This window comes from Erpetoichthys calabaricus, chromosome 18 (genome assembly GCF_900747795.2).
Source record: "Erpetoichthys calabaricus chromosome 18, fErpCal1.3, whole genome shotgun sequence".
Lineage (NCBI taxonomy): Eukaryota > Metazoa > Chordata > Cladistia > Polypteriformes > Polypteridae > Erpetoichthys > Erpetoichthys calabaricus.
The window spans coordinates 61,056,398-61,069,138 of NC_041411.2; the positions used below are offsets into that span (position 1 = coordinate 61,056,398).

General features: G+C 38.6%; 1 protein-coding gene across 2 annotated transcripts in view; it reads right to left on the reverse strand.

Moving 5' to 3' along the window:
• Nucleotides 1-12,741, reverse strand: part of phf2 (PHD finger protein 2) — a 79,862-nt gene that overhangs the window by 45,082 nt on the left and 22,039 nt on the right. For both annotated transcript variants that reach the window (XM_028825263.2, XM_028825262.2), the window contains exon 4: nucleotides 6,593-6,753. In XM_028825263.2, coding sequence (XP_028681096.1) covers nucleotides 6,593-6,753 — 161 coding nt within the window. The remainder of the gene's footprint in view (nucleotides 1-6,592; nucleotides 6,754-12,741) is intronic.

Below are 12,741 nucleotides of genomic sequence, written 5' to 3' on the forward strand. Positions count from 1 at the left end.
GGGCAGCCCCCTTGGTCTCCAGCGGGGCCACAGCTTATGAGCATAGAAGCTCAACCCTGCTGGGGCCCACGGCCACTGCCGTGGGGGCATGAACATTTTCAGGGCACTACTTGGCAGCACTTTCACCACACCCGGAAGTGCTGCCGGAAGAAGCTTGTTGGGCACCTGGAGTCCTTCCGGGTGCCCTATAAAAAGGGGCCAGTCCCCACCACTCATCAACCAGAGTCAGGAGGAAGAGGACAAAGCCTGAGGAGGAGTGGAGGCGGAAGGACTGGCGGCAAAGAAGGGACTGTGTTGGTGCTTTACTGTGTGTGCTGGATTATTGTAAATAAACCGTGTGCTATGTGCCAAAGTTGTATCCTGACTGTCTGTGTTGGGAATAGGGCGGCTGTATTTGCCCTGGGCTTCACAGTGCACATACTTTTTCCATCTTTGATCTTGACTATTTGAATAAATTTGTGTGAGCAATTTTTAATTAACCAGGCTTTGTTTTTATGACATAGGTAAAGATAACTTTACTTTAGAGAAGCCATTTATGTGAATTGTTCTACAGGTTTCATAAACGCTTCTCTCTCTATTGTATATATATACAGTACAGTACATCATTTTCAGTAAAGAGCATTGTATAATAGTAAATTAAATTGGATTGAAAATTTAAGATCAACCGAAAAACAAAACTCCAGCATAAGGACCATTGGAATTAAGTAATGTATATTTAAGTCAGGCAAACTGACTGTCTGGCAAGATCCTGAGCATTCTAAAATGTGCTGTGGTGTAGGCTAGCATTGTGGATTTTGACTGAAATATGACACAGGGCATGTCACTAGTGATGTTAATGTCACCAGTCTAGCTTGAAGTTCCATTTCAAGATCAAAAGGGATAACATGGTCAAACTGGCACTGATGCCAATTTTGCCTGCTGAATACCAAGAATATAAATAGGATTTGGGAGGAATTGAAACCAAGTAAAAAATAATAAACATGGAAATTTCACACAAAAAATGGTTCCCAGACTTCCATTCAAATCCACGCAGTGCAAGGTGACACTGGTACTGACTACACCACTCTGCTTCCATTTAACTGTGATGCTCTGTTCCTTAACCTGTCTGCCAGTACAGCCCTACTATATTACGTGGGCAGATACTTCAGGAACCCTTATCAAATGAGTGGAATACTTTTTGAAAACCTTATCTTGAAAGTGGGAATTATAGTGGGTACTATTTTCTTAGTGCTTCAGAATGTTGATATTAATTGGTCAAGGTGGGTTGACATTTATAGCATCAAAACATACATTGTAAACTGTATTATCAACACCCTGATTCTTCTCAGTTACAGTATCATTATAGGTTACTGCTTTGTTACCGACACAAGATGTTTTAAGCTTACACTCCACCTGAAAAATTCCATTTTTCACTTAGTGTTTTTCACATATTAAAGTACTTTGTTGGTATCGTACAGCATTTTCTAAATCACGGCAAACACTGACTTCATCCTCAACTTGGCACTGTTTCAAAATAAAAACATGACAGTCCTGATAAGAATAGTTGGCACCTTCAATAATGTGATTCTGGGCAGTTATAAAAATTGTCTAATGTAAAATAATAAAAGGACTTGCAAAGTGTACTGTAATGTTTTGTTAAATCCAACTTTGCCAAAACCCAATCCCCTTGCACACATGTGTTACATCATACTTATTCTTTGTGACCTTTCTATCAATTCTTTTTTATTTATTGATTTTAATTTTAATTAGAAGCAGATAACACTCCATACAAATAAGTCAAAATTACCAGAGCAAACAAAGCAAAATTCAACTCCCACCAAAGAGAAAGAAATGAGAACCAGCATCCAGAGTTACTCTATAAAAGGAAACAAGAAAGGAAGAGTACCCTTTTCCCTGAAGCAGACGCATATTCTAACATGTTATTGATTAGATCCTTCCATATTTAAAAAAAAAGTCCTCTAAGTGAAAATTTGATTTTTTCCAATTTTAAGTTGTATAGAATATCAGTCACCCACTGACTTAAAAGTGGAGGGGTCAGATTCTTTCAGTTGAGCAAGTAAGCCTACGTGCTAGCACAGTAGTAAAGGAAATTACAGTTTGTTTGTCCTTCTCCACTTCAAGGCCGTCTGGGAGTGCATCAAACACAGCTGTTAATGGGCTCCGAGTGATTGTGACACAGAGGCTCTCAGATAGACATGCTAAGATTTTTGTCCAAAATGTTGTTAATTTGGTGCACACCTTGAACATGTGGCCCAGTGAGGCTGGAGCTAGATTGCAACGTTCACAGGTTGAATCTTGTCCTGGAAACATTTTGGAAAATTTTAAACAATATAGAACATTTTAAGATGAATGACTGAGTGCTTTGCACAAATGGAGCTAGAGTGTATTCTGTGCGTGGCTGCCTTTTCTGAAATATTAAGTGACAGATCATTGCCTCCATATACTTTGGGGTCTTTGAAAGGAAGGGACTATAAAATATTTTTAGAAATTGTAGAGATGCTATCTGAGTGTTCAAGACCTATCAATATTTCTTCTGCAAGAGAACAAGGTGGGAGGTGAAGAAAATTGGGCAGGTTCTGTTTAGCAAAGTTTCTAGCTTGAAAATAGTGGAAGAATTGTGTTGATGAGAGGCTGAATCGGAAGCATAACTGTTCGTAGGATGCAAAGACATTATCTATGTACAAGTGTCTAAGTGTTCTAATCCCAGACATTTTCTAGACATTTAATAGTGTTTAAGTTTGAGAGGGTAGAAAAAGGTAGTTGTCATGTAGAGGTTCAAGAGATAAAAGCTTCCCTGTTTTCAAGTGCTTCCTACATTGGTTCCATATTCTGAGAGAATGAAAGGCAATTTGATTACTAGTGTATTGCCGGTAATTTGTATTAACTGGGGCACAGAGCAGGGAATATAAAGAAGTACTGCAAGATTTTATTTCTATTGCAGACCAAGCTGGTGTATATTCATCAATTTGTGTCGATGACCAAAGGCCTCATGCATAACACTGTGCGTAGAATTCACACTAAAACAAGGTACACGGACAAAAGTGGAAATGTGCATACACACAAAAAAATTCAGATGCACTAAACCATGAATAAGCCAACTTCCATGCACTTCCGCTACATAAATCCCAGTCAGCAAGTAACGCTAATGCACACGCCTGCCACCCCACCCCGAATTCTCCAAGAATTTTGCATATTTCAACATGCAAATCAATATAAATAGCCCTTTCTGTTCAGTGTTCAGTTAAAAGACAATGGCAAAAGCACTTGAAAAAAAGAATTTCAGCAAATGTGAAGATGAGGCAAGGAAATACATACTACTTGTTGGCTTAAGCAGTTGTAAAAAACAACAAAAGGAAGTCGATCGAGTGATACAGAGTGTGGAGAAACTTGAAATTTCATGTTCAGAAAGTCTCACAGTGCTCAAAATAAAAAAGAAGTGGTCAGATATCAAAGTCGCCGTAAAAAGACGAGTCATTGCCTACCATCTGAGTGTCATACGGAAGCGTATTGGGTACAGAGAAAATAAAATAAATAGAGACACAGTGAAAAAAAGGTCAAAATGTCCACTTCAATCTTGTAGTTTATTTTGTCATTAAAGTATAACGTTTTAAACTTAATTTTAAAATCAATGTTTAATTTACTAGAATTTCTCAGATCCTATTATAACTAAAGTAGCAAGTTAAATGTTTCATATTGTATGTGTTCTTCTATGTGCTCTATGTGTGTGAATCAGTAAATGCTTCTTAAACAGGCTTTCTCTTACACCGACAGGACACAGAATACATTACATTCATGATATTACAGCTCTTTGAACAATTTAAATACTAAGATTTATACTTGATATCATGTTCATGTGAAATGAATTAAAGCATGTATTAAACAAGGGGGCACAGTGGCGAAGTGCTGGCGATGACCTGTGTCCCCGTCCAGACATTGTTCCTGGCTCCCGTAAGATGCTTGCTGGGACAAGTGTGACCCTCGATGAAATAATTTATTGCAGCAGTACTGTCTCTTTCAAACGTATTAACCCCCAATTCTTGTCCTTCCTTTTCTTTCTCCAAGTAACCAATCACTACACAATAAGTTCAGAAATAAAGGTCAAGCCATCTGTAAGCTTAGAACGCAGATTCTTCAAAACTTTTAAGGAACATTGGAATATCTTCGTAGTACATGTTTAATTATTCCATCCATCTGTCCATCAAGGGTCGCACAAGTCCCAGCAAGCATAGAGCACGAGGCAAGAACAATCCCTGGAGGGGCGCCAGCTCCTCACTTCTGCTGCACCACTGTGCTCACAAGTTTAATTACTAACAGTATACATTATTTAAATTAAGTTAAAAATGTATCTGTATAATGTAATATACATACTTTAATGCATTTCATCTTAAAAATTATGTCAAGAGCACCAAGAAGATAGCGCTTGAAAATGTAAATCAACTTAGAAACCAGTCGTCATCATCTGTAAATATGCGCTTCTCTTCTATTGAATTGAATTGAATTCCTTTATTGTTATTGTATGGTACAATGAGATTCAATATGCAAATCCTCCATAAACTTATTTTCCTATAAAATGATAAAATAACAATAACAATAATAATAATAATAATAATAATTACACAATAAATATAATGGAAAATACACAGCATGAAAGCATAAGTACAATATACATGTACATATATAGTGCAGATAGTGCAAATGGTTCATAAAGTGGCTCAGGTTATGCAATATTACAACAGTAGTGCAAGTTTACAGTGAGGTAATTGTATTTATAAGTACAAACAGTTCTACCAGGAGCACTTGATGGACTGATTGAGTGGATTTATAGCTCTTGGGTTGAAACTGTGAGGTTCGTGCAGGAAAGGATCTGAAACATTTGCCAAATAGGGGAAGTTCAAATAGACTGTGCGCATGGCTGAGGCAGCGAGTGGTGCACTGAAAGTAAAAACGCTAAAGCAGCTGTGTCTATTTGTAATAGTTTGGCCATTCCATGGACCATTATATTGTTACAGGATGATTATAATCAGATACCTTAAATTTATAAAACGATATACGGTTAGGGCGGCACGGTGGCGCAGTGGGTAGCGCTGCTGCCTCGCAGTTGGGAGACCTGGGGACCTGGGTTCGCTTCCCGGGTCCTCCCTGTGTGGAGTTTGCATGTTCTCCCCGTGTCTGCGTGGGTTTCCTCCGGGCACTCCGGTTTCCTCCCACAGTCCAAAGACATGCAGGTTAGGTGGATTGGTGATTCTACATTGGCCCTAGTGTGTGCTTGGTGTGTGGGTGTGTTTGTGTGTGTCCTGTGGTGGGTTGGCACCCTGCCCAGGATTGGTTCGTGCCCTGTGTTGGTTGGGATTGGCTCCAGCAGACCCCCGTGACCCTGTGTTCGGATTCAGTGGGTTGGAAAATGGATGGATGGATGGATATACGGTTATTTTAAGTGTATTTGATAAAGTCGTGTCAGGGATGTGAACCTAAAAAATAAAGGGAAACCACTCAGGAACAGCAGCACTGCTTTGACGCTGGGTGCCACCAGTTTGCAAAACCGAGCCAGAAACTTGCGCACGCAATGGATTGAACTGGCGTGAGAATGTGTGTGGCTTTATGGAAAGTTTCGTTTTTCTACATCACGATGTGAGCATGGACACAGGCATACACAACATTTTTGTGCTTATGCACCTTTTATACATGAGGTCCCAGGTCTTTATAGTTTGTATATTTGCCGCCCAGTAATAAAACTAAAAGGTAAAATTAGGTAAAAGTTAGGTAGTGCCATACCCCCTTCTGCTTTAGGTTGTTGTAGAGTCACACTTTGAATGTGTGGATGTTTCGAATTCAAAATAAATAAAGTCATGAGTCTAATTTCTTAAAATCCATCCATTCTAACCATTTATTCTAGTTCTGTGAGTGGGTCCTTCTTTCTGCATGATGGGAAACAATACTGAACAGGTTCCTGTTGTTACATTTAATACTAAGGATCACATTATTAGAAAAAGGCTCCATTACGCCAATATAATATGAACATGTGTAAATAGAAGTGGAATAAAACTCAAACATTTTTATGAGAGCAACATATTCAATATTTTTGGTTATTAATTTTCACCGGTTATCTCATAAAATATACACTAAATCAAATTTATAATTTGCATTTTATATTCAATGGTACTGTATCTACACATTCGATGCCCAAAAAACATCTGTGTATTCCCATAAATGACAGGCTCAGACTGCAGGACATATCTGGAAATTCAGTTCAGATATACTAGTCTACAGACCACAATTAAATAAATACATATCAATATAGAGCACAATGGAATGAAGTACACAATACCATGGATACTTGAGGTGACACTGAATGTATATTACTTGTCAGCTAAGGTACTAGGAAAGTCCTTAAGATGATATCCATATTTGAGAGAACAGAGGACTGGTCAAGGGGAGCACCCCCTGTGCAAATACTGTTGTTCCTTTGTGCTTCACAAGAGACACTATCTGATCTTCCTTGGTTAGCCAACATTCACACCCAGCATGCTTTCAGCATTCACACCTAAAATTCCCTGTGCTTGATATGTGCAGTCTGCATTGTTGTTCTACATACCCACATAGTTTTCCACATCGCTTACGTAGAACGTCGGTGCTGGAACAGACATCCCCAGGCCATCTTTCTTGGGAACCAGAATGGGGTCTGCAAATCCCCTCTCCTCCAAGTAGTCTAACGTCAGTTGGCTTCCATTCACCTTCACCACCACATCCTCACAACTGTAGAAGAAATGGCAGTGGTTACAATGGGGGAACACATGTGTACATGCCTGTACATTAATACACACGGAGAAGTGACTATCCAGTCTACAGCTTTTCTTACATTTATTTTCCTATGCACTCAGACCCTACAAATCTGAAAGTTGCTGACTCAAGAAAATCATAACAGTGCCCTTGATGTCTGCACACAGATGGACTTGACTAGCACAGGAAATGACATAACAAGGACCTGGCATGCCAGGGAGACACTGCTGGGCAAACAGCTGCTCCTGCCAGGCTGAAAGGCCCAGGGATGCAATTTCCTTTCTATGCCTGCCACACACCAAAAAAATAAAGTCCCAGAGAATACACAGTACTGTCAAAATATTGCTGTCAGTTCTGCCATCTCTATTCAGGTGGGTACATCGCATGTCATTGATAGATGTGCATGAGTAGGACATGTGAGTGAGTGTGGAGACAAGTGGATGTACATGCAATGAGAATATCACTTATTATGATCCCTATTTTTTGCAAAATAGACAAAGGGGTCCAGGCCCAGGCGTGCAGAGGAAACAGAGGCCACCAAAGAGTGCTACTGAGTGGCAAAACCCACGGCTCTGTAAGACATACCCTTACTGAAAAGTATCTTGAAGGTTGGTACTGAAAGAACCATATATATATATATACTTTGATTAGATATTAGATAGAGAGAGAGAGAGAGAGCTGGGAGGAAAATAAAAACAAAGGCTGAAAGTCAAAAACCAGTTAATATCACACCACTATAAGCTGTGCTATTTTTGTGGCTTCGAGAACATTCCACTTGTTTTCCAGTGTGTTAATTTATGCTTTTGACCATTCTTCACTGATACTTTGCTTATAAACCCAATTCATTTCCACCTGATTAAGCTACTGAATTCTGAAGGTACTGTTCCACTAATCAGTGTGTTGCGTACACAGCATAAGTGTAACTGTGCTTGTCTATTGGGATGTGTTGATGTGCATATATCCATCTGTCCCATTTCTGAACTTCCTACTTTCCATAAAATAACTTGATGGAGCTGGAGTCTTTCCCAGCAGAGTGCAACACAAAGCAAGAAGCATCCCTGGATGAAATACCAGTCCACTACTGAACAGATTTATGGTCCTTTATATAGGATCAATTTAGAGATACCATTTAATTGGATGTACAAAACTTTGGAACATATTGGAGAACATAAGAACGCAGAGAAACCCACTGAAACAAAACGAATACACGCAAATAAACAAACACAATGTTTTGGCTATTGAGCCATCCTGACTAGCATTTAATTTTTCACAGCTAAAACAATAATGCTTTATTTTCCATCCATCCATCCATTTTCCAACCCGCTGAATCCGAACACAGAGTCACGGGGGTCTGCTGGAGCCAATCCCAGCCAACACAGAGCACAAGGCAGGAAACAATCCTGGGCAGGGTGCCAACCCACTGCAGGACACACACAAACACACCCACACACCAAGCACACACTAGGGCCAATTTAGAAGCGCCAATCCACCTAACCTGCATGTCTTTGGACTGTGGGAGGAAACCGGAGCGCCCGGAGGAAACCCACGCAGACACGGGGAGAACATGCAAACTCCACGCAGGGAGGACCCGGAAATCAAACCCAGGACCCCAGATCTCCCAATTGCGAGGCAGCAGCGCTACCCACTGCGCCACCGTGCCGCCATGCTTTATTTTGCTTTAATTAACTTTCATTGACTTTATCATTTTGCACATATACAGTGTAGCTCATCTCTAACACCTGCTCTAATTAACACTGTGTTCACATACATGGAAATGAGTGTGCACAATGCTTATTGAAATCTATACACCCATATGAATGTGTTGTATTTTGGCCCAAAAGCTACACATACTTTAAGGGTGATTTTTTATTTTCTGTACTTGTGTAAACACCAAGTGGAAAAATAAAAAGCTTGAAAATTCAGAAAAAAAAGAATGGATAAATGTACACATCCTGTAAAGACACCAGTGGGATAAAATGGCAAAAATGGTAATGCTTTCCAAAAACATGCAACAGGCTAAACTGCCTCCACCTGCAAGAACTTCAGCCACAGTGACTCTTATCAGTTTAGAAGAACATTAGCTCATCCTGAAGGAGTCCTTTGCTATGAGAAGAGAGGTGCTTTTAGAATAATGTCTTGGAAAAGCAAACAGGAGATGAAAAAAACATTTCAGAGAACAACAATTGTCATGTACCTTTTTGAGGTTATGTGTATTTTATATTTTTTGTTGTATTTATTTATTTTGAATTATTATTTTCTCATTAAATGCTCTGATGTTCCATGTTCTTTATGGGTGGAGCCTCAAGAGGCAGGACCACCCTGATGACACCACTCCTGAGCCCTCCCAAAGGCTATTAAAAATCAATGAAAAGCCTCAGGAGGGTTAATATTTTAAAAAGTGGAGTTTTGTAAATATTATATTTTTCGTCTTATTGGATTTTCTGGTTTTCATTAATTATTTTGCCACTGTCTTAAGGATTCTGATTTTCTGATTTCAAATTGCATCTTTTTTGCTTAGGCCTGCCTTAGGACTTCCTCTTTTGTCCTTTTGAGTTTTTCTGTGTATTTTTTAAAATTTCTTTTTATAAAAATTCTTTACTTGCCCTGTTTATACAAGCTGAAGTTTAATAGTCATCCTTCCTCTTGTGTGGATTTTGGGCATATATTTGAGACATTTAGGTTTGCTTTGATGCTAGCATTCCTTTTAGGCATTCTAAGCTTGAGGTAGGCCACTGAAGTTGGGATTAAGCCCACTGAGGTGTGGCCTTTTTCCAGACAGGCAAAGGAGGCCTGGCCTGGCCTGGCCTATGAAGCCTTTTGTGGATCTTTTAGAGGCCTCACATGATTTTCCTTTGGAAGAAACTCTATTTCATGACAAAAATAAGTCACACAGTAAAAGCTACCATGATAAAGTGGAAAGAGATTACACCACTAAGATTTTGCCAAGACCAGCTCATAAACATGAATGACTGAGTAAGTGACCAATATCAACATAAAAGAACCAAAACCTTCATAAGCCCCTGTCACACTACACAACTTTTATAGCAATATTCAGCCACAGACTTAATTTACATAATCTTAGTGAGTCACGCTATGCTCCTTTGACTGCAAGTCATGTAGTTTGGTGAATCTGCAACTTGTCCTAACAGAATAAACAGGATTAATTTTTTTTATCGTAGGAATGGGTTCGATGCAGTCAGGCAGCAAATTAATTGGCTGTCAGCATGTGGCAAGATAGGGATACTTGGGAAATTTGCAATTTGCTGAGAAGGCAAATCAGAGTCATGTAATTTGCATTCCTGCGATTCCTAGTTGTGTAATCTGATATCCTTATGGCGATATCCCCTTTTACTAGAAGTTGTGTAATGTGTTGCCGACTTTACCAATAAATTCCATACTATTCAGAATTCTGTACCGTATAGAAAACTCACAAGAAAGACCCATAACAACAATGCAGAAACCTGAAGCCTTTTGAAAAAAAAGTTTAATCTAAAAGCAAAATTTTAAATTTAGTGGAAATCTGACAGAGGCTAATTCTAAACTGGTATGACAGAGTTTTTCTTTTTTTCGGAGGAAATTGAAACAATTTTCAGAACACATATAAAGATCTTTGAGAGTATAATTCAGCACCGTGACCCTAATTGAAGTGAATAAAGAACCAAAAGATAAATGTCCACATTTGTCTAAGTCCAGCCAGCATTCGGATGACACCCTGTGGACTGATTTGAGGAGAGTATCCCATTAATGACTGTCTCAATTGAGCTTGAACAATTATGGAAGGAGCAAGATTCAGATTTAGATGTGTTAGTTTATACTCATATTAAAACAAAAGGTGTTTCCAGTAAGAATTACTGGAACTCAATGTCCACATTTCTCCCACCAGTTTTTCAACCAAGGGAGCCAGGAATAGCAAGTACTAGACCTGCTAATGTGATTTTATTGTCTCCTTTTTTTACATGTATTTTGGTTAATAGGTTCCAGATCTGTTAGTTCTCTGGCATCTTTTTGTTTAAAGAATATAAGGATCCCAAATCTTATCTTCAAGTATCTTTCCTTAATTAATACTTGGAGGATGCTAAGAAAATATTTTTAAAAGAAGGTTGCTGAGTAACACAACCTGCTTCTTATAAGTGTCACAAGTCTGAAAGCCAGTATGAGGCATTTTGTATGCTAGTATGCCCCAAGCCTAAATACAGTAGGTGCAAGCCAAAAAATATCGGCATGTAACTAAATTTATCTTTAGATAATTCTCTATAAAAACTATCAAATGAATGTGGTGTAAGCCACAACATGTGACCTAAGGGATTTATTATAGTTTCATTTCCACAACCTAATTTTCCTCAGTAACTTTTAAGGCCTGTAAACCTTTGCAAGATAAGTTTACATCACGACTATACTGGCAGACTGCATCTCTTGGTTAACATTCACAATTGGTGCCTACTTGCACATACATGTAGATGTCCCCCACTGAGCATCTTTTAGGCCTTGGAGTCTGTTGTCCTAACCATGACCACAACCCTAACTTTAACGTAAGAAAGGAGCATGATACAATAAAATGCTTGATGAAGCCCATTACCAATATCAAAAATGGGTATGCCTACCTAATGCACTATGCATGCTATGCCCCAAACCTACCTCCTAATATTCATAAAGCAAGTTGGAATTGCTTGTCAAAAAAAAAAACTTGCCTTTATGGACCAGGAAGTGAAGACAAAACCAAAGGGCAAGAGAGGTCAAAGGGAGAGAAAGGGGTCTAAATCAGAAAGAAAACAGTCAATAAAAATCCAAAACGATACACAGAATTTGTCAACAGAAAGAGCACAAAATTCCTAGCTACCTACAGTACCATCCTTTGACTGTTCAACTTAACATCAACTAATTCTTATTTTTAAAGATTTTTAATATAGGGCTTGGACATCTATGTTACCACAATTTTAAATAATGTTTGCATAATGACATCACACATGGTGATTGTGATAGAGCACATGATCGGCAGCAGACTTTGTTGCCAATAATGAGGACACAATGCAGAAAAATATCAATGTCTACATAGAATTTCATCCACAAACTGCAGATACATCAAAAGATAAATGATAAAATATGTTAAGAAATATTGGTTAAATATAAGCAAAAAATTATTCCAGGTTCCTAAAAATTCTGATTAATACTGAATATGTTGTGGCTTCTACCTAAATTGGTCTCTGAATTAAGTAAACTAAGCATTATGCCACTATGGCTATCACGTTTTCTTTAATAAAAGCCATGAATACCAACGAAGCATTGAGCTCTCATGGTGTTAGATCTTGTTATTAACATATACAGGTAAATTTAATTCAGACTAGCTTAATGTAGAGACCACTGCTTTCAAAGAAGTTATAATCCAGGAGAGACCATTGCAATTATTTTTCTTGCATGTGGTTTTCCTCAAAGTTGTCCACAGTGAAAACACAAAGCAGGTGCAACTCCATCCAGTCCTCCTACTCTGCAGCATGATCAGGAATAGCAAGAATGCATATTATAAATTTATTTTATAGTTTGTTTTTGTAGTTTCTAAACTGCACACTCCAAGTGCAAACATCACTTCTCAGTTAAAAAATTGTAGACCATCTTTAGTATCTTGTAGTTGTTCAATCTAAGTTCATGAAAACACAGCATAGCTGAGGTATAGTAAGTATTGCTTCCGTGCTTATCCAGCCACAGGTGTAGAATATGTTCCTGCCATCTAAAACCTACAATCATCTGCAGACTAGAAACGTAACTGAGATGTAACCTGTAGATATACATACTATATGACACCCAAGCTTTGCTGCCCTAAAGGCACGGTAAACAATAAGTACTGTAAGAGGATACACAGTATGCCATGCTTGTTCTAAGATTGTTTCCCTCATTTCCGAAATGCAGGAATGACCTTTGAAATACTTTCGATCGTATGATTTTCAATTGTGACAAAATCTTAGAGGATGT